Source organism: Lagopus leucura, unplaced genomic scaffold, assembly GCF_019238085.1.
Source record: "Lagopus leucura isolate 7727_CA_CO unplaced genomic scaffold, USGS_WTPT01 Super-Scaffold_100001, whole genome shotgun sequence".
Taxonomy (NCBI): domain Eukaryota; kingdom Metazoa; phylum Chordata; class Aves; order Galliformes; family Phasianidae; genus Lagopus; species Lagopus leucura.
In genome coordinates this window covers 48440784-48466483 of record NW_024962262.1, presented here as the reverse complement: position 1 = coordinate 48466483, position 25700 = coordinate 48440784, and the positions used below count along the sequence as shown (strand labels likewise).

General features: G+C 40.3%; 1 protein-coding gene across 4 annotated transcripts in view; it reads left to right on the top strand.

Annotated features, from left to right (window-relative positions):
• The first annotated feature begins 228 nt into the window (after positions 1–228).
• Positions 229–25700, top strand: part of UBE3A (ubiquitin protein ligase E3A) — a 49349-nt gene continuing 23877 nt past the window's right edge. The window contains exons 1-5 of one of the 4 annotated variants that reach the window (XM_042866657.1): positions 620–679; positions 8544–8611; positions 15629–15775; positions 16339–16456; positions 19483–19527. In XM_042866657.1, the coding sequence (XP_042722591.1) occupies positions 16437–16456; positions 19483–19527 (65 nt within the window). In that variant the 5' untranslated portion in view covers positions 620–679; positions 8544–8611; positions 15629–15775; positions 16339–16436. Of the gene's footprint in view, positions 264–619; positions 680–8543; positions 8612–15628; positions 15776–16338; positions 16457–19482; positions 19528–25700 lie in introns of those variants that run through there. The other 3 variants (XM_042866658.1, XM_042866656.1, XM_042866659.1) reach the window with 3 other exon arrangements.

Sequence of the window (25700 nt, the reverse complement as noted above, 5' to 3'; positions counted from 1 at the left end):
ACGCGTGCAGGCGCTGACCCCACACGCCCGCACCTCCCCCACAGGCAGCACGCGCTGAGCAGCGCTCGCGCACGCGCACATTCGGTTCCGCGCCCTCGACAAGCGGGAAACTCCGCCTCGCTCCCGCCTTTCAAGTTTTGCCCTCTTCCAACATGGCGGCCTCCGCCTCACGCACGCAAGCGTCGCTCTGGCCCCCTTCCGCCGGGAGCCTCGAGTGAAAGAGTCAGAAGGGAAACCGCCCGCGAACTCTATGGTGCAGTACGGTGCGTGGCGTGGCGCGGCCGCCTCATCCTTCCGCCCGCGCTGCACGCCGGGACGCGGCGAGTCCGCCTTCCCGCCTCCCCCAGCCCGCCGCCAGTCCTCCGAGCCTGCGCCGCGCTGACATCGCGTTCTCTCAAGATGGTGGCGCGGGGCTGAGTGCGAGCAAGGCCGCGAGAGGAGGCGCCCCGCGGGCCCGGCCCGCCCCCCCGCCTCTGCGCGCCGCCCCGCCAGGCCGCTCGCCTCTCCCTTCCCCTCCCGCCAGGCCGCGGGCCCCTCTTCTCCGCCCCGACGGCTCCTCCGGCAGCGGCGACGGCACCTCCTCCTTCTCGCCTGCGGCCCGGCCCCGAGCGCGGCGCGGCCCCCGCATGAGCCCAGGCGGCGGCGGCAGCGAGCGGGAGCAGCAGGCCGCGGCGCGCAGGTCGGTAGGCGCTGCGCCGCGCTGAGCGGGGGCCGGGAGGGGGGTGGTGGCCGGGAGGCGGCGCGGGCCGCTCCCCCGTCGGGAAGAGCCCCGCGGGAGGGTGCGTGGCCTCGGGGCTCCCGGCCCTGCGGGGAGCAGGGGGGGCTCGGGGCGACCTTGGGTGAACCCGGCCCTCCCCCGTCTCGGTTCCCCCCGCTCAGCGCGGGCAGCCGGGGCGGTCCGGGCGTGGAGCGAGTGCGGGGCCTGCGTGGTGCGTTCCTCTCTCTCGTGTTTCCCCGATCCGGGCTGGGGTGTCGGGTCTTGCCGCCGAGTGGGAGCTGTCGCTGCTGACTGCCGGACGTGGCTCTCAAGTGTTAAGTGTCTGCGCTGCCTTCTTTTTAAAGGGACTCTGCGGGATCGCGGGGCTTGGCGGTCGGTTTGTAGATCGGGTGTCCGAGGTGATGCGGGCCATGCTTTGTTCCCTAGCAGTAACTCGTGAATGACCGTGTTCCTTAAGTGATGAGAACCTACAGACTCCTGCTAACCCCCACTCCCCCTACCCCACTCTCCTGTTAATTAAAATACTTTTTGTGTTGGTATCGGGCTTTTGGGACAAAGCTTGTCTTACACATCACTTCTGAGATGGTCCCTCTGTATGGAAACTTCACTATCTCAGCAGGATGCTGCACTAACCTGATGTTCTGTGTGAGCCTGCTTGGCAGATTTGTTTTACTGTGCCTCTACTGCATGTGTGTCAGAGAGTTCTCCAGTGTGAAACTGTACCCGAGTGTAGCTCTGATTGCCCAAGGAAGTAAAAGCTGCCTGGTTGTATTGTCAGTATATCTAATACAGCTTTGGTTCCGTGATTTGGAAGGCAGAGGTCTAAAAGTTAAAGTTCTCAAAGAATTCATACAGGTAGCATCTGCGTGGAGATTGCTTGCTGGGGGGTGAAGCTGCAGGGTGATGTGACAGTACCGATAGGCACCTCCCATGGGTGGGAGAGGGCTGGGGTGGTGACAGGTACTTCATGGCAAGAAAGAAAGCTCATGGAAAGTGGGCTCACAAACTCCTTGCTTTGGGTGGTGTTATGCTATTTGCATATTGTGTCTCTGAGTACTCTGTGTACTTTGATCTTGGAAACAGTTAGAGGGACTTTTTTTCTATCTGAGAGTACTGTGAAACTCGGTGCTTAGTGATTGGGCTGAATTGAAAATATGAAATGTGCATTACTAATAACTTTCAGTAACTTTCCTCACCTACGTTTGCCTTTTGAAACAGATGCAGTGTACAGTGCTTATGACTGTCTCGATAATAGCACCGTTGTCAATTCAGATGTAACACTGGAATAAAAAGCATACAACTATTTAGGTTTACAGGATGAAAAATAACTTTAATTGAAATAATTGTAGTGCAGTTTTACAGATGTTTTTGTCTCTTGTGAATGTCTCATTCTACTCTGTGTTTCCTATTTAATGTGGTATCTTTCCTACAGGAACTAACAAGTTCTTTTTCTGTTTACCAGAGCTGTTTGGTATTTCTCCTCGCTGGAGTATTCAGTATCTCCCAAGTGTTTGGAAATAAAAACTTCAAGCTAGATGGCAAAACAAATGCTTTGATTTGTTGCTTGTTTTGTTTTATTTGTTTTTAGGGATATGATTGTGTGCACCTACTTAAACAAAACAAAAAAAAAAGCCAATGTAAAACCTCAAACAGTCAGAGATGTCTGTCTTTTTTTTTTTTTTTTTTTTTCAAGCAGTAAGTTTCAGATCCCAGATCTTAATCCACATCCTCCTCAAAACCGATGTGTGATTTTTTTGATTGTTTTTCACGTAACAAACAATTCTAGTCATCTTTTAATTACTGCTCCTGCTTAAAGGCATGTGAGTGATGATTTGAGGATGGAAGGTAAAACTCTATGCATTAAATATATCCAGGGATGTTTAATGCCTATCAGAGTGTGCTACAGATTGCACCTGTTCTAACTAATGTGGGAGAATGAAACAGATTCGCTTCATTTTCATTGATTTTTTTGTAAGAGACAACCTGATACAGAAATATGAGGAGACGTGTACCTCTAGTGTATAAAATCATGTGTGTTTCGCTATAAGTGTGTGATTTGTGAATGTGTTCGTTAGTTTTCACATGAATTCATAGGTTCAATTTAACTATGTACGTATGGGGGGGCGATGGGAAGGGATAAATCTTTGAGTCAGGTTTTAATAGTGGTAAACATAAACACATTTAAGTGTGAACATGTTTAAGCATATAACGTCTTGTATAAACAGTAATTAGTGTGATACATGATACGACACTTAATGGAACAAATTAAGTGTTTATATTTTTCTAAATATTCATCATAGTTTTTGCTATGCAGGAAAGTTTTGGGGTTTTGTTGTTGGGTTTTTTTTTTTGTTTGTTTGTTTTTTTCCCCTTCCCTACTTTCAGTTTCAGTTTACTTAGGGAATGTCCAAGGAGTATTCATATTTTAAAAGCAGGAAATGGTTTTTTCCTCTCCCCCCTCCCACCAGTGTATTCATACATGGAAGATAAATTCTTACAATGAAATTGAAAGACAAAGGGAGAGAATTCCTGGAGTGCAGGGGCTCATTGCAAGTGCTGAATTTCTTTTCCGGTCATGGTAGGCCACGTCTTCACTCAACTTCAGTTGTTGGATCAATATGGGTTTTTAAAGAGAGGTACGTTTTATGTTTCTAGCATTTTGGTAAATGGTTGGGTTTTTTTAGTATCCATGTATTTGAGCCATGATTTTCACAGAGAACCGGGATTCAAGGTCTGGCTGTTAGTAATTGAATTCTGATTTGCACATTCACGTGAGAAGGGCAAGAAATTCACTGTCAGGGTCTTTACCAAATTTAACATTTATTGTTTACTTGTATTAATCTCCTGCTTTGCCTGACCAATCCCCCTCCCCCAAGAGAGCGCTGTAACTATTGCTTAAATATTTGTTTCCCAGAGACAACAGCAATGAACAAATTGCGTGCTTGAAGTGACTTTTGTTCTTGTCATCTCAAATACTTTGACCTTAACTAACATTTACTGCACTGACTTCCTGTATATACAGCCAACACCTGGCAGCCTCGTACAGCAACGTATGGGCTGTGAGTGAAAGTCTGGAGGCTGCTGGCTCATATGGATAGTACTGTGCATGATTATTTAGTTGCTTAGCCAAAAGTCAGCAAATAGGGTGTAAAGGGCTGTGTTTTGTAATGAAGCAACATGTAGCTATATGAGCTGGTGAGACAGTCTTCAGGAAAGTAGGCTCATAGTAAAAGTATCTAAAGAAAAAAAGGTTACTTAAAAAAAACATTTAGATCCAGGATTTCTGCTTGGCAGTGTTAACATGTGAGGAAGCTGTAAATTTATAATTTACATTATAAATTAAGAATTATCACCTTACGTAGACTTGTTATGTATTAATCTCTTAAAGGAAGCGTTAACTACTCCACTTTTAATAGGTTGAGCCTGCTTCTCTATTTTAGTAACTGCTGAATGGAGGAAGGGGGTGAAAATCAGGTCTCGTTCTGTAATCAACTCACATGGTGGTTTTTACCTGTGTTCTACTGAGTGGTGAAGAATTAGGAGAAGTTGCAATTGTTCAGCTGAGTGGATCTAAATGGGTGGCTTCCCTTTGGAACCCCAATCCCCTGTCTTCAGTAACAGGGGTGGCCTGCTTCTTTCGGAGCAACTTACATTTCCTTAGGACAGGTATGTATGTGTCAGAGAGAAACTTTGAGCAGGTGTCACAGAGGCTTGAATGTTTTTTCAGCGTGGTGGTTTGAAAAGGATATTCATGTTATGGCTTTCTAAGACTTCATCAGAAAGTGTCACTGCTCGCATCCATCCAAACAGCTGTGCATTCAAGTACTTTTGTGTCGTGTTTACCCTGTGTATTGTGCCAACAGTGAGACTGGACCGGAGGTAAATTCCAATTGTGACATTTTGGTACACATTTGAGCTGATGTACCAGCTGGCTGCTTGGTGTGGCAGTTACTAGTTTTTTTCGTGTTCTGTTCATTAGTACATCAAAAGTCATACTTAATATACTTGTGTGACCTAATTTCACAGGATGTGGCCTAAGTAACTAAATAAAAAAGTGCATCAACCATAAGTTCCAGAATCTGTTTCAGATGGATGGAAGTTTTGGTCTTGGTGGACCTTGCAATAACCAGTGGGGTCACAGGCGCATAATTATGGAACCAGTACTGAGGCTTGGGGCTTGCTGTGTATTGGTGTGGCAACAATGAATCCACCTGGTTTCCTCTTCCTTCTGATGTTTTGGGAGCAATGTGGCAAGACTCCAGCTGTTCAACCTAGCTTGAGTTGTAAGGGCGAGGCTAGGTCTTTGTGCCTCTGTCATTGAGATGACTCTGCTTCTCCTCCCTTTGGACTCCCTTCTGGGACTCCTTGACATGTCCTTGATGATCATTATGCCAAGTAAGTTGGTTAAGTGAGCAGTGGGAATGAAAAATAGACCTCCCCCTCTCCCTGAAAGGCACAGAGATCTGTAACACAGTGCCAAGCTGCGCGGTGCTGAGAGATGCCAGGCTTGTCCAGGCAGCCGGGCCCTGGCAATGCTTGTGCTCTCCTGCTCTGGTATGCTCTGTGGGACCCGGGTTGGAGCAGCTGCAGCTCAGCAGACTTGGGGTGTTGGAGCGTGGTGAACTGGCTCTTAAAGGAGCTGAACTTCCAAATCGGTCTGCAGGTCAAATGGGAAATGCTACCATACTCATGGGTGAAGATTTTTGGTTTTGTTCTCTTTCTGCTTTAGGCATAGTCATGCATTTGAGCTGATGACTTCAGTAATTCTGATTTTTGCTGTATGTTATTTTTATTTGCTTAAAAGGCATTAAAAAACTTTTACGAAGCTAAATAATGCTGCCTGTCACTACTTCAGAATTTCTGGTAGGATGCTTTCGTCTTTATTTGCATAGCTATATTCAGATAACACTTAGTTTCTGATTCATAGTGAAATCTAACGTCCAAAGTCTTGATGATCAGTGTTAGGGTTTAGTACCCTATTCTATGTTTAGAAAGTCCAAGGTACACCAGTGTACACTGGCAGCTGCAGCAGCACTTAGGTGCCTGTTCCAACTGCTGTAGCAAAAGCTGGATGGTGGAAATGCATAACTGTCCACACAAGCTGTAAATCCTTTGAGTTCTGAGAACACGAGTGTTCTTCGGGGAGTGTATCACTTTACTGAGGTACTGGTGTTTCTGGGTTGCAAAGGTTGAGCCCTTTCTTTTGTAAGAGAGGGATTAAATATAGTCCGTTGGCATGGTTCTTTTGACCTGGATATTTTACTGAAAGTAGACTGTTAGTGAATACTTGTTTTGTTTGAATAACACATTAAGAATATTTCTTATGGAAGAAAATGATTCTTCTTCAACTTACATACTTAATGTTGTGTGAGAAAATCTATAATACTGGGCAAAATACCTCCGGTATTGTGACAGCTAGCTTGTGTACTGTGGGGTCTTTGTGGTTTTCTTAAGTTAGAAAAGTGCTGTCAAGCTTCTAATTGGTGTGACTTCATTGTACTGATCATCAGGCAAGGCACAAGAGTTGTGAAGTGTTTTTCATAACTTCCTAACTATTTTTGCAGTTCTTACACCACAGTTGTCTAGTTAACTCAGTAGCTTACTGTCTCTGTTGATATGCAGGGCAACTTGAAGTCAGAAAACGTGTGGATCAGGGGCATCGAAAAGCAGCAGTCTTGGCTGTAGTCATGTGACAGATTGAGAATTCTTTACATGGAGTGGAATTAATAGCAGTAGGTGTGCTTTTAGTCACACTTTTGTCCACTTGCATCTTTTTTTTTGAGGCAGATGTGGCTTAATGCTAAGTAGTAATTATACTGGTGGTAAATGTTAAAGTACGTCTGATTCTGTACAGTTGCATCCATTCCTGTTAGGCGAGCATTGCAGGTCCTGCGTTCCATTTTGTTGTTCACGTAGCTGCTCATGAGTGGATGTTTTTCAGCAGACTGCTGAATTCCTAGGAGGCTTCTGCTTGCCTCTGTGGTAGCTGCTGGTGAGTGGCTGAGCAGAGAGAGCTGGAGGTCTGTGTGCTCCAGTTTTGTGTTGGGACTACTGCTGCCTGCCCACGGAGGCTGTGGATGCCCCATCCCTCTGGTGGTTGGCAACCCTGCACATAGCAGGGGGGTTGAAACCAGATGATCATTGTGGTCCTTTTCAACCCAGGCCATTCTGATTCTCTTCTGTTGCAAGCTGCATCATCTTTAGCAATTCCTCTGCCTCCATCTCCTCTACTCTGTTATGCTTCTTTAATTTGTAATGTCCTCAACTACGTGGATTTGGTTCTGTTGTGACCCTTTGTTTTCTAGTCACCTCTTGCTAGGTAGCAATTGTTAGATCTCTGCTAAATGTATTTGTGGTACTTCTTCACTCATACTTTGCTTGCACTCCATGCGCTCCACAAGCTGATGCTTTGTGGCTTAGAGGATGATTAGTTAATTACGTATAGATAACATTACTCTGCATGTACGAGTGTGTGTACATGACAGAATTTGCATACATTACGATACAAGCTGGAAGTCCCGTGGTGTGAGATGTGAAAACATTGTTTGTGTTTGTAGCAGAGTTTGCTTGGTGGCTTCCCTATGAACGAGTAATTATTCTTTGTGATGTCTGCCGTTGGTAGTACCTCCTGCCATCAGGAAAGTCATGTTGCTTTCTCTCACTCTTTGGATAAATTTATTCTTATGAGTGGTAGTAAAGTTTTATTGATGCAATTCTATGGGTTTGTTGTTCACCCTGACTATATGTAAATCCACGTAATTGCCGTATCTTTGCGTTGAAGTAGGAATTTTGCTGCATTGAACAGGTCAACTGCTCCATGTAGGTTTTTTTTCTTCTGGAAATATAGGAAGTTATGCACAGCCTGGCGGTGTTGTGGAGCTGAACTGGCACAGATGTTCTTATTCATTCTTTTTGTATCCCAAGAGCAGAATTGGGCCTTGGGTACTGGATGGGGTGCTCTGTCATTTCACATCATTAAGACAAAATTGAATGTGTACTCTTTAAGGTAACCGGATCAGGACTTCCTTTGTGGGAACACTGATGTAAGTTGGAAATCAGACTGAATGAGCTACACTGGATTTATTTGCTCTTAGTAGAGCTTTAGAACCAACAAATTAAGTATTAATCTTTGTGACAGTGACAACATACTGTGAACCAAATAAGTAAGTTTTCAAGAAGTAAATATTAGTTTTCTTTAGATATATGGCTATTTCGATGTAATTCACACCCCTCGCTTTGGTTGTACTGTGCTTGTTAGTTGCTTGTTAACAATATTCAGGGTATGTTTAGGCCTGAGTTCCTTATTTATTACGGCTTTTCTAAAAATGAACTTTTTATAGGAATTCTTACCAAACTTCAGCAGTTCTGTGCAGCCAGGACCAAGGTGTGGTTCTGTTTGTGACTTCTGAAAGCATTTTATTATTATTATTATTATAAATACTGATGTCTTTAATTTAGAAAATACTATTTTTTTTAAAGAGGACAAAAATGGGTGGGGGTGGGGTAGGGTGGAGCAGGAGAGAAACCTTGCCAGAATCTTCTAGCAGAAGGAAATGGATATTTATAATAAAATGGATGAACGGAATTATAAAACTGTATTGCATCACTAGAGAGGAAAGAATAGGGAACAGTGTGTGGATGTTCAGCTTTTGCAGTTTCCCAGACATAACTAAGCATTTTCTGCTCTGGCTGGTATTGAAAGTCCTGTGTTTCATTTCATTGTAAACTTGTGACTAATTGAACGGCTGTTCTCACTTATATCACTTTGAAGCAACAGTGAGTTGTGCATGGTGCAGAAACTGACATACAATGTTTTGCATTATAGGTACAGGAACTGTAGAAGTCCATTTTAGAATTGGGAAGTAGAAGTTTCTGCAGCTCTGGAAAGATATGGTACGTCTATGTTTTCACTTCTGTTGTGTATATATATATTATGACTAGTAATAATAATTACACTTCACTGATTTAAACGAGTTGAAAATAAATTCAGGAAAGCACAAACATTCATTTTCCCGTATTTTTTCAACTTTAATGTTTATTACTTTTAGGCTTAGTTTCTTTGCATAGCTGTGTTACTTGATATTCTTGGAGAAAATAAAGATGCAACATTGATGAATTCCCTTTTAATTTGTTGTACAAGCTCAGCATTATGCTACTATGATTCATCTATTTCTCCGTTGTTTGGATAAGACCTGGTGCTGTTGCTGAAGGTATATCCATGCTGCTTTTTCCATGCTGCTGTACAAGTTCATAGTCAGACTTCTACATTTTTAAAATATAACTTGCAAAATAGACTCAGAACTCCTAGGAAAGTTAATCAAACATCAGTGTAAGCAAAATTTACAAATTGGGGTGTTTGGAAACTCAGAAAAGTAACTTTCTCTAACATCGGCCTGTGCCACATGGTGTTTCTCTTTGTCTGGGCTGTTAAGTGTCCAGCAAGCTTAAAACACTGTGCATGCATTACAACAAAATCAAACTTTACCTTGTAGTTACTCTTGTTCCCATTTTTTAACGTTATGCTGCAGTCGTCCAGCATTAGAAAGAGTCTGCACCACTCAATAGTGGCTCAAGTTCTATAATGTTCTTGAGACATCCTTTTATCTTCCTGAATTGCTGCATTCAGAAAAAAATAATATTAGAGTTCAGATTTTTCTAGATTATCAAATATGTGTTAATAAAAATCATATGGAGTTACTTCAGCAATTACATCTAAGCTATGAATATACTTTTTTTTTAAACACTTGAAGTACTTGGAAGAATTTAACTCCTGATACAAGTTTTATACCTGTGTATTTGTGTCTAGATTCTTCTTTTGAAGACATCAAACATGGAAAAAATAGTAAAAAAAAATAAAAATTAAAATTAAAAAAAAAAATTAAAGTTCTAAAGTCCTGTCCTTGTGGAAGGACTGTTGGCTGTCTCTTCTTTCTGTAAAGTTCTGTTTCGTGGGAGTTAAAAGTGATTAATTCTAAACTGAAACTTTAGCTGTGCTGTGTGCTAATTAAAAAACTGTAGTTCTTAAATAAAAAAATAAATAAAAAGTTATAAGTATTAGCATTCTCTCAGGAACATCTGGGCTATGATAATTCTGTGGATTGGTCCTGTACTCCAGCAGGCATTGGGCAGGTAGCATGCATTCTCTTTGCACCCACAGCACCAGCGGGGTCACCCTCCCACCTGCTTCTCACTCTCCAGTTTCAATACCAGTTGTGTGTATGACAGCCCTCTTTCAGACCTAAACCATTATTTCTCCTTTGCAGTTATCTCTGCTGGCTTCTTTCTTCTGAACGTGTGACTGTTTGCTGCTGTACGTGTTCGTGTGGTCTTTCTAATAATGATACACACTTTGTAAGCTGATGAGCAAGAGTCCCCCTCTAATCCACCACAGTGTGCAATTAATGAACATCAGAACAGCAGAACATCAGAAAAACAGAACTGCATGATTGTTCGGGTTTAACACAACCTACGTGTAAACAAACATGCTGGTGTCACTGAAGAATCTGGTGAACAGAAAGGTGCTTTACATGAGAGGCTCCATGGGATGAATGGGTGGAAAAAAGAAAGCAAAATAACCAGGCATAAGCAAAAAGGATAGGTGGAATAAAAGTTTAAATATTTAAGCTGAAGTGAAGCTGTAAAACTTAGCTGTTTGGAAGATAACTTGATACCTACCCAGTAAATGGAGAGCTACCAAAACAAATTTAAATAGGTGATTGTATTTCACTTTCTGATGTAGGAGAACCTTTCCATTCAAAAGTGTGTAATTTTGGAGGAAGCCTGAAGTAGCAGACATAACTGAGATAGAAACAAATGGTTTTTCAGAGATGGAGCGAGGCTGGGAGTAGAGGAGAAGTTAGCTATAGTCCAAATGATAAATTTAGTAGCTAAAGGTAATTGCAGATCTTTCCTCTTTTGCAGAGATGAATAAAATGTAGCTGTGATCTTAAAAAAAAAAAAAAAAAAAAAAAAAAACAAAACCTCAGACAAAAAAGAAAAATTTGGGGGATGCCAGTGCCAGGGATGGAAATCTACTGTCCAGAGTTGTCGAGACAGTTGTAGAAAACAGGAGAAACAAATAAAGAAAATGAGAAGCCTTTAGCTTTAGAAAGAAAAATGGTAGCAAACACTAGGCCACTTTCACTTACTGTGTTATCTTTGGGTATTGTAGCCAAGGCATAGCAGGTATGCAGATACCATAAAATGAAGCTTTTATATAAGTCTGTATCTGATTTCTGCATTTGGAGGTTTACCAGGTGCACCAAATTCTACCTTTATTAAACCCAGTAATTTATGTTTTCATTAAACTGTTGATTCCTGAATATTAATTGGCCTTAATTTGAAGATAATACCAAATTCAGATCCTCTCTGCAAATAGTTTATTACTTTCTATCCTGCATGCTTGTGTTTGTACTGAGTTTTTCAACCTTTAGTTTCTAGTCATACTTTTTTTATATGTGTGTTTTCTTTTAGTTGGAGTATCTTTTTTGTGTGTGTTCATTCTCTGTTGTGAAAAGACTTAGTTTTTTCCAGTATTCTCATCAGTTATCTTAATCAACTTTTAACTCTTTTCATTACCTCATCACAAGGCACTTTCTCCTGTTTTCATGCTTACTTCACGGCTCTTTTCTGCTGCCTCTGGAATGGTGTGGAAGAATATTGAGTAACTGGAGAATTAGGCTCAAGTTTTGAATGTGTCTGAAGTACTTTGTGTACCTTTCCAGGAACTGTTTGTGAATGGTGTCTGTAATACAGAGAGCGTATGTGTATTTACTGATCAGTTGTTGACTGTTGTAGTCGCTTTGATTGATGTTTTCCAGGATAGAACCCCATTGTTTTTGTCTTCTAGCAGCCATGTTGGTTTGTATTTATCTGCTGTTATTGTAGTTGAATGAGTTTGGCTTGTGAAGTAGTAAAAAAAAAAAAAAAAAAAAAAAAAAAATAATAATAAAATCATGCCTTACTGCTGTTTTTTTGTTTCTTTTTGGTTGCTCCGCTAGATTTTATGTAATTAGATTTTATTCATATATTTGATTTTTCTTTAAGGTAGTTGATAATTTGACCTACAGATAGTTTTGTAAATAGAAGTTCTGGAATCTTGCATCTTTCCATGCTTTCTGTGTTGGTAAAAACAAGCAAGCAACAAAAGGAACCTTACTGTTATTTTTCTGCAAGTTACAGTGAAGTTACTTAGAAATATGGAGGATATTCTGCAGTTTCTTTCAGGACACTTGATGAATCAGTCTTAAGACAGAATCACAGAATTGTAGGGGTTGGAAGGAACCTCTGGGGATCATGATAAATGGCCAGCTTTCCTATTAGTTGCAGTTTCTTTTTTGGCAGTGTTAAGCTAGCTGTGGTAGTACAAGGGCACCTTTCACTGTGTGGATGATGACTGTCCACTTCATCATGCTACTCAAAGTCATTTTGGAAATGTATCAGTTTGGAGAAGGGCATTCGTTCTTGGAGGATTCAGAGGGATTCTTCAGTAAACATGGAAAAGTGATCTTGAGAGGAAGTTTCCTGAGGGAGATGATCATTTTAAATTAGAGCAAGTAAAATTCCTGCACTGGAAGTTAAGGAACTTGGCACTTTTTTGCACTGATAAATCACCTTCTTTTTCATTAATATCTTTTAAAAAGATGGTCTTAAAGGTTGAATTTTAAGCTTACTCAGGGGGAAACTGAAACTGTTTTCTAAAGAAAACAAATTCTGAAAAATGCCACTTCTGAGCGCATTGGTCCTTTTAGCTATCAGTCACAGGTGTTCCTCAGTTCAAAGGCATTCCTAGACTTCACATACTGAGTGTCAGCCACCAGATCTGCAGATGGACACCTATAGGATAAATAATATAGGAAAAATAGTAGATTTAGAAAATCTGAACAGGCGGAACTTTTAATTTACACTGATTGGTAGCTGGAAGTTATTTTGGACTTACTTGCTGATGAATATATACTTGTGCTCTCCATGGTGTAGCTTTGGATTCTGTTTGTTGAAGCTGGGAGCCTCACCTTGGCTCATAGACTCATAGAATTACAAGGTTGGAAAGGATCTCCAAGATCATCTAGTCCAACTGTAATGTTTGTGATTCCAGAATTAAAGGTTCAAGGAAATACTTGATGAGAAGATCTCATCAGGCTGTACAGCCAGGTTGCTGCTTAGCCACTTCTGAAGCATCTGAACATGGTTTCTGACTGCTTGCTTTCACTGGCTTATTACTTATTTTCTTCCTCCCTCCCTTTCATTTGATAGTGTTCCTTTCAGAGGAGCTGTATCTTTTCTACGTGTTAAACATGGATGTTGTCTCCAAGTACTGTGCAAACATTATTTATCCTACTTTCTCCTGATGATGGCTACTTTATGCCATATACATGGTTTAAGGGTATGGTTCTTGTCCATTGTATTGGTAATTATAATATGGGTTGTTGCAGTCCTGGTTCAGTCCACCTCTTGTAAATAGTTGCTAGACAGATATGGATGCGCCTGTATTGGAGCATGCCCAGTCCCAAAGAGCCTCCAGCAGCCAACTCAAGTTTCTGGGATGTACTGCACAGACATAAACTCTGCTTGTTACCTTCAGCTGCCCTATGTGTTTGTGAAAGACTAACGTGTAAGCAATGTTAATCATGACAGTAATGTCTGGAGAGATCATTTTTCTGAGTCGTTCAGCTTTAAGAATAAATATTTGCTGTGGAGCTTTTAGAATGGTACCTTGTGAAAGATAAGTTACATCCAGAAATTTTTGTAAAGGAATACCTCTGACAGATGAATATCTGCTTTACCTCAGTTTCCTTTTTCACAATGCATTTTTTCCATTGTATTAGGCTCCCCTTTCCTAATCAAGTTGAGCCCTTTGACTCTTTTACCAATTTTTGTCTGGATCCAGCAGTCAAAATGTCCTGTGTTCAAACACTGTATTCTGCGCTAGGCATCTTTGGTGGTCTCCTTCACACCCATCCCGCATTTCAACGTTCTGATCTCTTGCTGCCACAGACAGCGCTCTGCAGATGGATAAACAAGTAAGGTTTTAGAAAGATGAATTTCATCTGTGCCTAGAGACTTCTGGCTAGTCATATCCAGTCCCACAGGACTGGCAGCAACTGTACCTGGGGAAGCTGGGGTGAGAAAGGAGATAGAATCACAGAATGGCCTGGGTTGAAAAGAACCACAATGATCTTCTGGTTTCAACCCCCTGCTATGTGCAGGGTGGCCAACCACCAGACCAGGCTGCCCAGAGCCACATCCAGCCTGGCCTTGAATGCCTCCAGGCATGGGGCATCCACAACCTCCTTGGGCAACCTGTTCCAGTGCATCACCACCTCTGTGTGAAAAACTTCCTCCTAATATCTAACCTAAACCTCCCCTGTCTCAGTTTAAAACCATTCCCCCTTGTCCTGTCACTCTCCACCCTCATAAACAGCCATTCCCCTCCTGTTCATATGCTTCAAGTGCTGGAAGGTTGCAATGAGGTCACCCTGGAGCCTTCTCTTCTCCAAGATATACAATCCCAGTTTCCTCAACCTTTCCTCACAGGAGAGGTGCTCCAGCCCTCTGATCATCTTAGAGGCCCTCCTCTGTACCCGTTCCAAGAGCTCCATGCCCTTCTTTTGCTGGGGGCCCCAGGCCTGGATGCAGTACTCCTGATGGGGCCTCACAAGAGCTGAGCAGAGGGGGACAATCACCTCCCTCTCCCTGCTGGCAAGAAGTGATCAGTTAAGGGTTCTTGCTGCTGGTATTCATACTGTTGAAATGGAGCATGAGATTTTTAGATTTCAGTACATTAAATTCAGTCTTAAGGTATCATTTAACAGATTAAAAAGGGCTGCAGCTCCAAGATTCAGTGTCTTGATCTATAAGTTTACTATGTAGATCTAGATTTCATTACAAAACTTAGATGGGTTAACAACTTAGTGAGGTTCGTGCTGGTTTGGACACTGTTTTGCTTAATATGGGGGCTGTAAATTCTGTATTTGGTGCTTTGGTGTCTAACAGCTGGGTCTCTATCAGGCCTGGTCACAGACTTGCCTTGCCCGTGGCTGTGGAGCTATCTCTTCAGAGTATATTCTTTAACAGTCCAAAATCTCATGGTTTTGAATCCAGCACCAGCACTTCATGCATTTCTTCACAGTCACATGGGAGAGGTCATGGACACAAAACACCCTAAGTGCACCGGATCGAAAAGCATTATTTCAAAAATAATGTAAATTTCACTTCATTTTAGTGATGCAGCCTGTAGCACAGTTGCAAGTTGTAATAGAACAGCAAAAGTCAGCAGCTTTTCAGACAAACTTTAGAAAACTGTAGGACCTGTTCAGCCATTTCATCTTAGTTGTGTCATTAGATGCAAATTAGCAGTGAGAGTTCTTGGTTGCTCAGACTGAAGACCTTACTGAAAGACTTGTGATATGTTGGACTGAAGCACACTATAGGATGAAACATGTTTGCTGAAACATGCTATAGGATGTGCTGTTAGTATTTGCATGGGATCACGATGACTGCAGATGTTGTAGAGAGCTGGTCTGAGTGCCTCCTTAGCCTTTATGCACCTTGCTGCATAAAAACCTAAAAATGTGGATATTCACCTGTTAGAGCCACAGAGATAAAACTTTTTTTCTGATACTGGACAGAGATCTGTATTGCTACAGGCTGTTTAGAGACTAATGCCTTTGTTTACTAAATACAGTAATGATGTTTCAATTTAATTAAAAACTTCATATCAACAGAAAGTAACTGGTGCTGTTTGATCTGATTCCATCAGAGGCCTCTTTGCAGTCTGTTGAGTGATAGAGCTTGGGTGGGAGAGAGAATGGGGTGATACTGAGTGTTGAGGCTTATGTTTGGAAATATTTTATCAGTTAACTATAGAGTAGATAATAGTAATAGGTAAGAGACTAATTGGTTCCTTTTCAGCCGTGGAAGTAATCAGCTGGGGTGGTCCCATAGCGCTCTGAGCCCGAGTATTGCTGAGTGATCATTGGCTGCCACCTGAGTGACAAAGTAAAGGACCAAGTCTTCAATTTAAACCAGTGGAGCCAGATCACAGGAAAGAATTGACAGGTAAAATACACTTCTGAAAGCATAGAGGAGAGAGGAGAGTCCGTGCAATGTAAATGGAGCAAATAACATAAAAGATGGGCCACCAGTGGCAAAACTTGTTTCTTTAAAACAGCTTCATTTGGGGGAAAGGCATACAACAAAGCATAAGTTACTTTTTCTTCCCTTTCAAACACAGAACCTCTGTAATGAGCTACTACTAATTCAGTTGTAGAAGGGAAACAATTTATCAAATGTTATTGTAGTTAGAACCTATAATTCACGTTTATATACATCCAAATCTTTAAATGCTTTTTGTCTTGACATCAGGTGCTTTCCACTGGTTCAGGAGATGTTGAGTGTTTTTGTTGTTTTTTCTTTTTAGAGAGATTAAAAATAAGTTGAATTTTCAATTTTGCCAGTTGTGAGCACTGTAGTGAAGTATTCAGGCAGTCGCATAATGCTTTGAACAAGATCTTTATGAGGTCTTCATTTTGCAGTAATTCTTAGCATCTGTGTTTTTGTTCAGTGGGCTGGCTGAAAATAGTTTGTAAGGACTTTTAACTAAATTATTTTTACTTATTTAGAGTTGTTAAGCTCATGCTTAGCCCAACGTGACACAGGAGTGGTGTGACAACTGTTTTTAATCAGTGACTCAAAATTGTGATCACCCTGATGTCACCGAATGGCCACAGCTTGTAAAAGGTAAGATCAAGACGTGTTGTGTTGTTTCTCAAGGTAATTTTGTTAAAATGAAATTTATTCTAAGACTTGAATTTGTATGACTTGAAGTTAATTCTGTAGGCAGTACTAAGGTGTATTGTTTATTTAAGATAAGTCAGATGGCAAAATGGACTTACACTTTTACTTAGACTGATTTCAAAGCTCACTTATCTTGTCCCTGCCTGCTTTTTAAATTGCAAGCTCTGCAGTGCTCCATTGTGCTCCTCTCAAGAGCAAAACCATCACTTAAATATCTCTAAGTTCACTATGAAACTAAGTTTTGTGTAAGTTATTTAATGTACTAATTTAAGCAATTTGCTCAGTTTGTTATAAGTATTTGTCCAGAATGATTGATGATTAAAAAAAAGATGTGTAGACTTGCATACATTTACTTTTCTCTCCTAGGGAGTTACAGTGGAGGTAAAAGGAAGGGCTTGCAGAATGGAGAAGTTGCTCCCTGTGTTGTTGGAAGTGAGCCACCACCTGACTTTGCTAGCTCACACCGCAGTATTCAGATTAGTTGTGTCTTGATCAATTTCTACAATCTTACTCAGAGCTGGAATTTGTAAGAGCGTTTGCTCTGAGATTTTTCTTTGAACAGAACCTGTTTCAGATTTCTCATGCTACACAGTTGTTTTCAGTATTATTGCCTGCCTAGAAGAATAAAAAAGGTTTTCTGTTTGTAAACAGTTACTATAAACAGCTTCTCAACAAACAAGTACAGTTGCTGTAAATAGATTGGTCTTGCGTATTGTTTTAATGAGTATTCAAAGCTCATCATATTTGTTGCTTACACTGTCATCTGAAACCTGTTAAAATCCATTTATTGAGTGGATTAAAATTTCTGCAAGTCACTCTTATGGTAGATCTGCTCACGTTACAGCAAAAGATAATCTGAAGGAATTTGAATCCTTTTCCTGTTGAACTACTTACCTCAGAGGACCAAACTTTTTTAAACTTAGCTAGTCTTTTTTCCCCTCAGCTTTCCTGGAACTTAGTCTTCTCATATATTATACATAAACTATAAGGGTAGGAAAAGAGATTGGGTATACTGATTTGTTGTTTACTTGTCTGCACTGCAGACTGCCATCTAGTTTTTTCTTTACAACATTAGGTTTAGATGCTAATCTGCTGTTCTTTTCTGCAATTTTTCATATTGTGTTTTTAAAGGATCAAAGCGACTAATAGTCTTGACTTCTTGACACCACTGTTTTGTGTGTATTTTCATAGCAACTTAAAGCATTGCCATCATCTGTAGTTTCATTGGGTTACATTGCATACGAGTAACACAGAGAAACCAATTGCCTCAAACTTTCAGATTGGCTCTGTGCTCTTGGTTTCTGAAGTCATGCCTGTTAATAGAGGAGCTAGCTGGTGTGAAGATAGACGCTTCTCTCCTTCACTCCTCAAATTGGATGGCTTCAACCACTTGTATAATTAGGTGAATAATTAGGAAGAGGTTTGCTCGTCTTTGTTAAGTATCTGGGGACTTGGTTTGGAGAGTCGAAGGGGAGATTAAACTTTCATTTGTTTTGCTGTTGAGCATTATTTTTCTACTGCAGCTCTTTTGTCAGTCCTGAATTTGAATAAGTATGGTGAGGATCATTTGGAGGGAGTAAAAAGATCAAATTTTGAGGCTGGGTTGTTTCTCTAACTTCATTTTTTAGCTGTGCATTCTCAGCATGAGTATACACTTCGTTGGATAGTGAGTTCCACTCCTAGTGTCAGTTGAATTTTGTAACTTAGTGAAATATAAACAAATAACTTCCTGTGTTCTGCATCATCTGTCACTGCACAGTATCCAGTTAGCTTAGGAATTTAAAATTGTGTGCCAGAAATGCTTTCTAGGCACTGCATCTGCTAACGTAGTACAGTTTGGTAAATTCTGGGAAGTTGGTGTGTCAGTAAAGGAACTAAGGTTTTAGTAGAGAATACTGAGAACATTAGCTGTGCTAACCAAAGTCCCCTAGCAAACTTGGTTGAAACCTACAAAATGAGTGAGTTATATTTACAGATATTAGCTCACTTCTGTTTTGAGAAAGCTCTGTCATGAAAGACGTTTTTGTTCATGTAAGCTACCAAGTGTTGCTGTAATGACTGTGTGTGTTTCTACTCCTCTACGCAATAGATCCAGTGCAGCAGTTCCAGTCAACTATACCAAAATCTACTGCAGTGAAAGTTGAGTACAGTTCACAAGATTATTGAAAAGCAGCTTAATATGGTTGAAATCAAAACTGTATTTGTTTTGCCTTGCCTTCTGGCTTAGAAGTCTCACTGGATTGGGGGAGCCCAGAAGGATAAAAATTAATGTTTTAAAAATAAATTATGCTAGTGCTGATTCAGGAAGTTAAAGAACTAGATGGGAATAAGGAGGAGTCAGGCACCTGTAATTTAGCTGTCTTAAGTGAATATGAAACTATACCCCTTAAACAACTCTATATTAAGTTAAAATGGTAGGTACAAATGCCAGGCAGTAACATCTAATTCTCAAAATTACTGGCTGACCTGTTGATTGGAATGAAGAAATAGGAAATTGTAACTCTTATGTTCTGTGAAGTTACATACATAAATCTGAGTAATGAGAGACAAGAAATTTGCTTAGAGAATGTTGAAGCCTGCTTCTGAGCTGCAGCATCTTAAAGTTCAGCTGTTGATCACTGTAAACTTTGAATATACCTTTTGGTTACAGAAGTGGTTATGAGGAATTAGGCCAGAACTGCTGCATCATGCAACCTGAATAAGGAAGTACTGCCAACAGAAGTCTCCTCTGGTGGTTGCTGCTGCATAAACTGTGGGGAAAAATGCTGTCCTTTGCCTTGATTGTTTTCTCAGATTTATGTTAAACTTTCTAGAGTTTGGTCAAACAGGTTAAATGTGCAAGTGCAGGAAAGCTGATACTTCAGAATTATATAATTACCATTGTTAATCGCTTTTCCCTTCTCGTAACTTTTCATATTGTAATGACTTAAAATAACAAACAGTACTTAAGACTTCGTCTGTATTTGCAGATCACCAGGAGAACCTCACTCTGAAAACATTGAAACTAGCCGAATGTAAGTACCTGAGTGGATAAGTTCAGTGTATCTTGTTTAAAAATGTTTTGAATATTTGGACATAAGAGTTACTTTTGTACCTCAGAAGATGAGTGGAAATATGGTATCACATTACAAAATATCACACTAATATTGCACTATGGAAAAATGATTTTGTAAATACTGTGATTTTTTTTTTTTTTTTTTTTGGGGGGGGGGGGGAGGTGAATGGGTTGAAGGGAGAGCTCAAGAGTTTATTTTAACATGAACCAGTAGATGGTAGCATAAGTGTCAAAAATCTGCAGGTTTATACTCAGATGTGGCAGTAGTGTATAGTTTCTGCATGCTACTCACTAATATCATGTGTGGGATTGAAGGCAACTCTTTACTAAGGCATGGTGTCTGCTAGTATCTATTGGAGCAGATCAATTGCTAGCATAAGGAAAAAAAATAGTCTGATTTGATTTGGGAAATTCATATGCTAAGTACTCTTAAAAACAGCAAGCTAACTTCTTTTCACTAAACAGTATTCATCTAGCATCTTCCTAGCAGTTTAGAACCTTGTTTTGGTCTACCTTCGTTAGCCCAGAAGTCAAAATTAACTAGAAGCAAGATTGTATTTGGCTGAAATGTTCCTTTCAGTTTCAAATTTAAAAAAAAAAAAAAAAGGTTGTGGGAACGAGAGGTCCATTTTTAAAAAGATAAAAGTTACTTGAGGCTTCATTCTTCTGCGCATTAGCAAACAAAGATTCTTTTCTAGCTATTCAAACCATCCTGTGCTAAAATTCAAATAGGGAAGCCACAAACATTGCTCTTCTGGCTAAGAACAGAACTTCTGAAATAATAGAGGGAGCATAACCCATTTGTTAGCGCACTGTCCTAGGCTTCAAAAGATTTGGGTTAATTTTGCTGCTGCCACAGACATTTTCTGTGGCCTTAAGTCAACTGTCTTGTCCCCAGCCTCCCGTCAAGTGGTCTAGCATTCTACACATCACGGGCTGGGTGTCTTGCAGATCATGGACATAGTGTATTGCTGCAGCGTCTCAACATAGAGGGGGCAAAGCTGAGGCAGGCTGCTTTACATTGCATTGCATTACCTAACGGATGAAAAAGAAACAAAGAATGCTTTCCCCATGCATTTTTAGAAATTCATTGGAAGAAATTCTTTTCTTGTACAAAGAAGAGTATTTCTCCTAGGATGGCAAGGTTGCTTGCCCTCTCTCATGCAAACCAGAAGTGCTGCCTAGCTGCTTGCATAGGAGTACAGGTTTTGTGAGGTAACTGACAACTGCTATATGGACAAATGTCAGTCAGAGGTTTGTAGGGCAAAGGCTCTGCTGTAATGTCTTCTGCTGATGTAGCAGCCTATTTTAGTGATCCTGGGGCAAATTGGGTTATGGTTCTGTGTTTTCCTGGCCTAAACAATTTGGCTGTGGCCTGGCTGTAGTCTTTCCTGGACGTTATCAGCTGATCTGCTGTTTTTTACCCACCGCAAACACAGATAGGTAAGGTAATGAGGACCCTGACAGGTGTGAAATGAAGAAAGTATAAAGAAGGGGGTTAATCAGGAAGAAGAGCCAATCCAACTTTATTTCTCTTCTAGCAATTTGACAGTATGTTTTGCTCCCTAAAATTGAATCTGAAAAATTAACATCTGCAGCTTTTCTGTAAAAGCTGAGGTGTTTTTTGTATGTGTATGTGCAGAATGATGATCAGACTTGCTCTGACTACATAGGTTTTATGTGTCTAAAATATACACTAGCAAGTCAAGCTATAGGGATCCATATACAGCATCTATACATAGTATAGAGCCTCTATACCTAGTACATTTGTGAGTTTTTAGAACTATTTCAGGATGTGATGTATATGTCACCAATTACAGAGAATTTCTGCAATCCTGCTACATAGTTGCTCTTTGCATTAGGTGGAATGGTATGCTGAATAACAGTTTGACCTGCAGGCCTGCAGTGTTGCTAAAATAGTAACAATGCTATTTATGTGCTTATAATTTGTTGGTAAGTGTAGGAATTTATGGAAGCATTATATTTGCACAATGACAAGTTGTTTTGCACTGGTTGGCTGATATAATTGCTTTATTTGTTTGTATTTTGCATTGCAAGGCTCCATACCAGGAGCATAGTCATGCATTTCACATGTGTTAATGAAAAGAAAATCCAAGTCTTTCACACTGATGCAGCAAATTCTTACATGAATAAGAGTCTTACTTATCCCAAGCTTTTCAAGTTCTCCCTCTGCCTAATGAACATCTTGGTGTTAGCTCAGAGTCTATTTTTTTATGTTTTTCTTTCCTTAGCATCCATTCAAATTCTTGCATTCTCAGTGTCAGCATCTTCTGCTGTCTGCTCCTGCTACAGACCTGCAATCATATCTGGCGTTGATTTGTGTCTAAAAACCTATTTAGAACTAAATTTTGCTCATTTACGTTAAGAATAACTTGACAGCTCTTAAGTTTGTGTATTTTCACTACCTGTCATATGTTGTCATTTGTCATGCCCAAGGCTTGGGCATTCTGATACGATAGTTTTCTATAATTTAGCTTCCTTTATGGTCTTGTGGATGGTTTGCTTTAAACTTTAAAATGTCTGTTTGGTTTTGAAACCATCAAATATCACTGTCCCTCTTAAAATGTTGTCATTAGATGTGTTGCATAGTCATCTCACACTGGAGTAGGTTTTGTAGCTGGCTCATTTCCCCGAAAGAATGGCAAAAGGAAAATTCTGCTGCAGCCTCCCAGAATATGCCAGAAAAATGATTAATAGCCATTGCAAATATGAACTGTGGCTGTATTAGTGTTTCATCATACCAGTGCTACCCTAGAGCCTTTTAGGCATGGAATGCCTTAAATTATTTTCCTCATAGCTGAGAGGAGAGCTGGATTTGCATAAGCTGAAGCTTTCTAATCCGTAAATGCTAGGCTGTTCTTGAAATGAGAGCTAAAGTGTTTGCTTAGGTCTTCAATCCCATGCTACCTGCAGTTAGTATCTGCGTGACCATGGTTGCTGTTTTAGGACAGTGTCAAATAGAATGAGCTCAGTAAAAGAATTCTGCCATGAAACCAAGCTTACTAAAAACTCCAGAAACTTTTTAACTTGAAAATAGGGTTGTGTGATGTTCCATTTACTGTACTTGGCCTCTTTCTTTGGAGTTGTGCAAGGAAAGTGTGTGATGATGAGCAGTTAGGTCTCTTCTTGTAGGTTAGATATATGTTGCAATAGTCAGTCCTCTAATATAAATATTTTTTGTAAAGTAGTTTATTTTTGATCAAATTTGCTACTAGAATACAGCAGTGGCTCAGAAGGAGGTGATTAGAATCAGCGTCTCAGAAAACAGTCTGTATGTTTTATTGTTAGTGAGGTGCAGTTGGTCGGGCTGTGAAATACTGTTTAAATGTCATACCGTACAATGTGAGCTTTTACAGTACGGCATGGAGTTTAATCTGGTTAACTACATTTTACAAATGTCAGGACGTTTTTGACAGAGGGAAAACAACACAAAATATAGTAAATAATTTTGCTTAATATTTGGTAAAAATTTGTTTTCTTCTGAATATGAGACAGACTGAAGGCCTCCTGCAAGTATGTTTGTTTCACTTCTTTCCATTAAAGATGGAATTGATCTCTTCTTGGCCTTGCAGCTATTACAGTGTATTAGTATTTAGGACTCCTTACTTAATAACTTAAAATCTGGAGAGCTACTGAAATGTTTTGTGCAGTTAAACTTATGAAAACTAATCTAATACCTGGTAATTCCTCTGTACTTTCTTATTTTGTCAAATTTATTTTGAACAAATTTGTTCAAAGAGAGTAAGGCACTGTAAGCTTCTATTTAATCCTAAGCTGAAGTTTTTTCCGATAGTAATTCAAGTTACTTTTTCATTGTAGTTAAGTTCATTTATGGGCTTTTTTATTAAGATTTGTATTTCTCAATCTTTTGAAAAGGTGTTAATTCTGTAGTCTCAAGTGTAGCATTTAAATCACAGTAAAGTATAAAGTCTGTAGTTAGTCTCGTTTACATATGTTGATTGCTTACATTAATTGTTTTGCAAAGTCAATTATTAGACAATTATTTAATGCCTTCAGATCTGAAATGTTTTGCAGAAAAATTAAAAAATCAGGCATTTTTTTCTGATATTGCTTGGGTTGAAAAGCCAGGGTGCAGTTAATCCCTTATTCATCTCTAAATGTCTTGGCTAACTGAACATTGAAATGATAGGAAGCTGGGTATGAAACTGTGGAATTAGTCTGTGGAATAATGTTATGTTTCTTGTGCCTAGAGTTAGTTAATAATCAGCAGAAGAAATGGCAGTAATGAATGCTTTTCAAATAAGAGTGTAACAAAGTAATTTGTGAGGTAAGATTGAGGGATGTTCTGACCATATTAGTGACACCATCTCTCTAGCTGTCTCTGCATTGCTCCATGTATCCAGGAGACTCTTCTGTTCTCAGGTTCATCTTGAGGAGGTGCTGTGACTCCTTCAGCACACAATTCCTGGAGGCACATCAGATCCAGCGTGTGTGGTGAAGTGAGTGCCACCCACTTCACTCAGGGAGTCAAAGTCTGCACCCAGCTATTGGGTGTTCACTGCCTGAAAGGCACATCATGTTGAAAGGATCAGAGTTTGGAAGTGTGAGCTCCGTGTGTGTTTTTGCAGGCATACATTAGCTGGGATGCCTTTGGCTGAAGTGGGCAGAAGGTATTATAACATCACTAGGAACCAAGGGGTGGTGCTCAGTTCCGGCTCTGGGTGGAACTTCCGGCATTTGGATGTGCAGGCATGCTTTGTGGGCAGTGCTTTTACTGGAAACTTCTCTTCAGGCATTGCTGTTATTACACTTAATTAAGCAGAAGAAGGAAAACAAGCAAAATTTGAAAGACACTCTCAAAAACCAGCGTTCATATTCGCAAAGATGGCTGTCCATAACTACACTTTGGTATGTAAGATTTCGACTGCTTTGAGCTTGAAGGTGTTCTTATTTCCAAAGTGCGGTATAATTACTCAGCCTGTTAAGTTTCTATTTTCCTCTATTGCAAAAATATTTACTTTATGTAGCATTTCTCTGTATTTAGCTTAAGATATCTGAGAAGCACAAATTAGATGTGTTGTGTTGAAACTTCTGAACTACCACATTCAGTTCCTTGTTTTGTATGTCTTTTAGACATCCGGCAGAAGGAACTAGAAAGTGAGACTTACGAGGAGTCTCTGAGGGAACTGGGGCTGTTTAGTGTGGAGAAGAGGCTGAGGGGAGACCTCATAGCTCTTTACAGCTGCCTAAATAGGCTGCAGCGAGGAGGAGGGTGTCAATCTCTTTTCCAGGAACAAGTGCTAGGATGTGAGGAAACTTCCTTAGGTTGTATCAGGAGAAGTATATACTGGGTACCTGGAAAAAGATCTTCTCCAAGAGAGTTGGTCAAGCATTGGAAAAGGCTGCCCAGGGAAAGAGTGGATGTCCCCATCCTTGGAGGTGTTCATGAGACATGCTGATGTGGCTTATGGACGTGTTTTAGCGATAGTACTTGGTATGCCAGGTTGGTGGCTGGACTTGATATTGAAGGCCTTTCCCAATCTAAATCATTCCGTGCTTCAAAATGTTATTTTACCAACGTCTCCAGGAAAGTGGAGGCTCAGTTGTACAGTTTCTTGTGCTACCCCGCAGATTTGGCAGCATTTCAATTACAGATGCAAAGTACTTATCTGGCTTTTTATTAGTTAAAGAACAATTAAAAAAGCCTATAGGGATTCTTGTGTTTTTTTTAAGTGCTGCATAAGTAAGTCAGAAAATATTAATTTTTAAAATGGAAAATGTGCTTGTGGAATTATTGGGCTTTGGGGAAGGAAGAAGTTATATATATATTACACTAGGCTCTTGTCCTCACCAAAGTATAGTGTCTTGCTTAAGAAGGTTATACAAGGCCTACTGTGTGGGAAGTTATCCTCAGGGCAAATCTGTAAAATGTGTATAACTGTGCACGTACAAGCAAGTTTTGAAATGAGATAGACAACAGCAGTGTGGGTCTTTATAAAGATGCATATAAGTCATCCGCTGCAGTCTGAGCTATGCTGTGTCTCTGTGCTGATGTACAGTTAACTAGCCATTGAATTTGTAGGGAACTAGTTACTGTTTGCTACACCCATGCGTAGGAGCTTAAAGGGTGCTGCAGTGTTCACTTACATT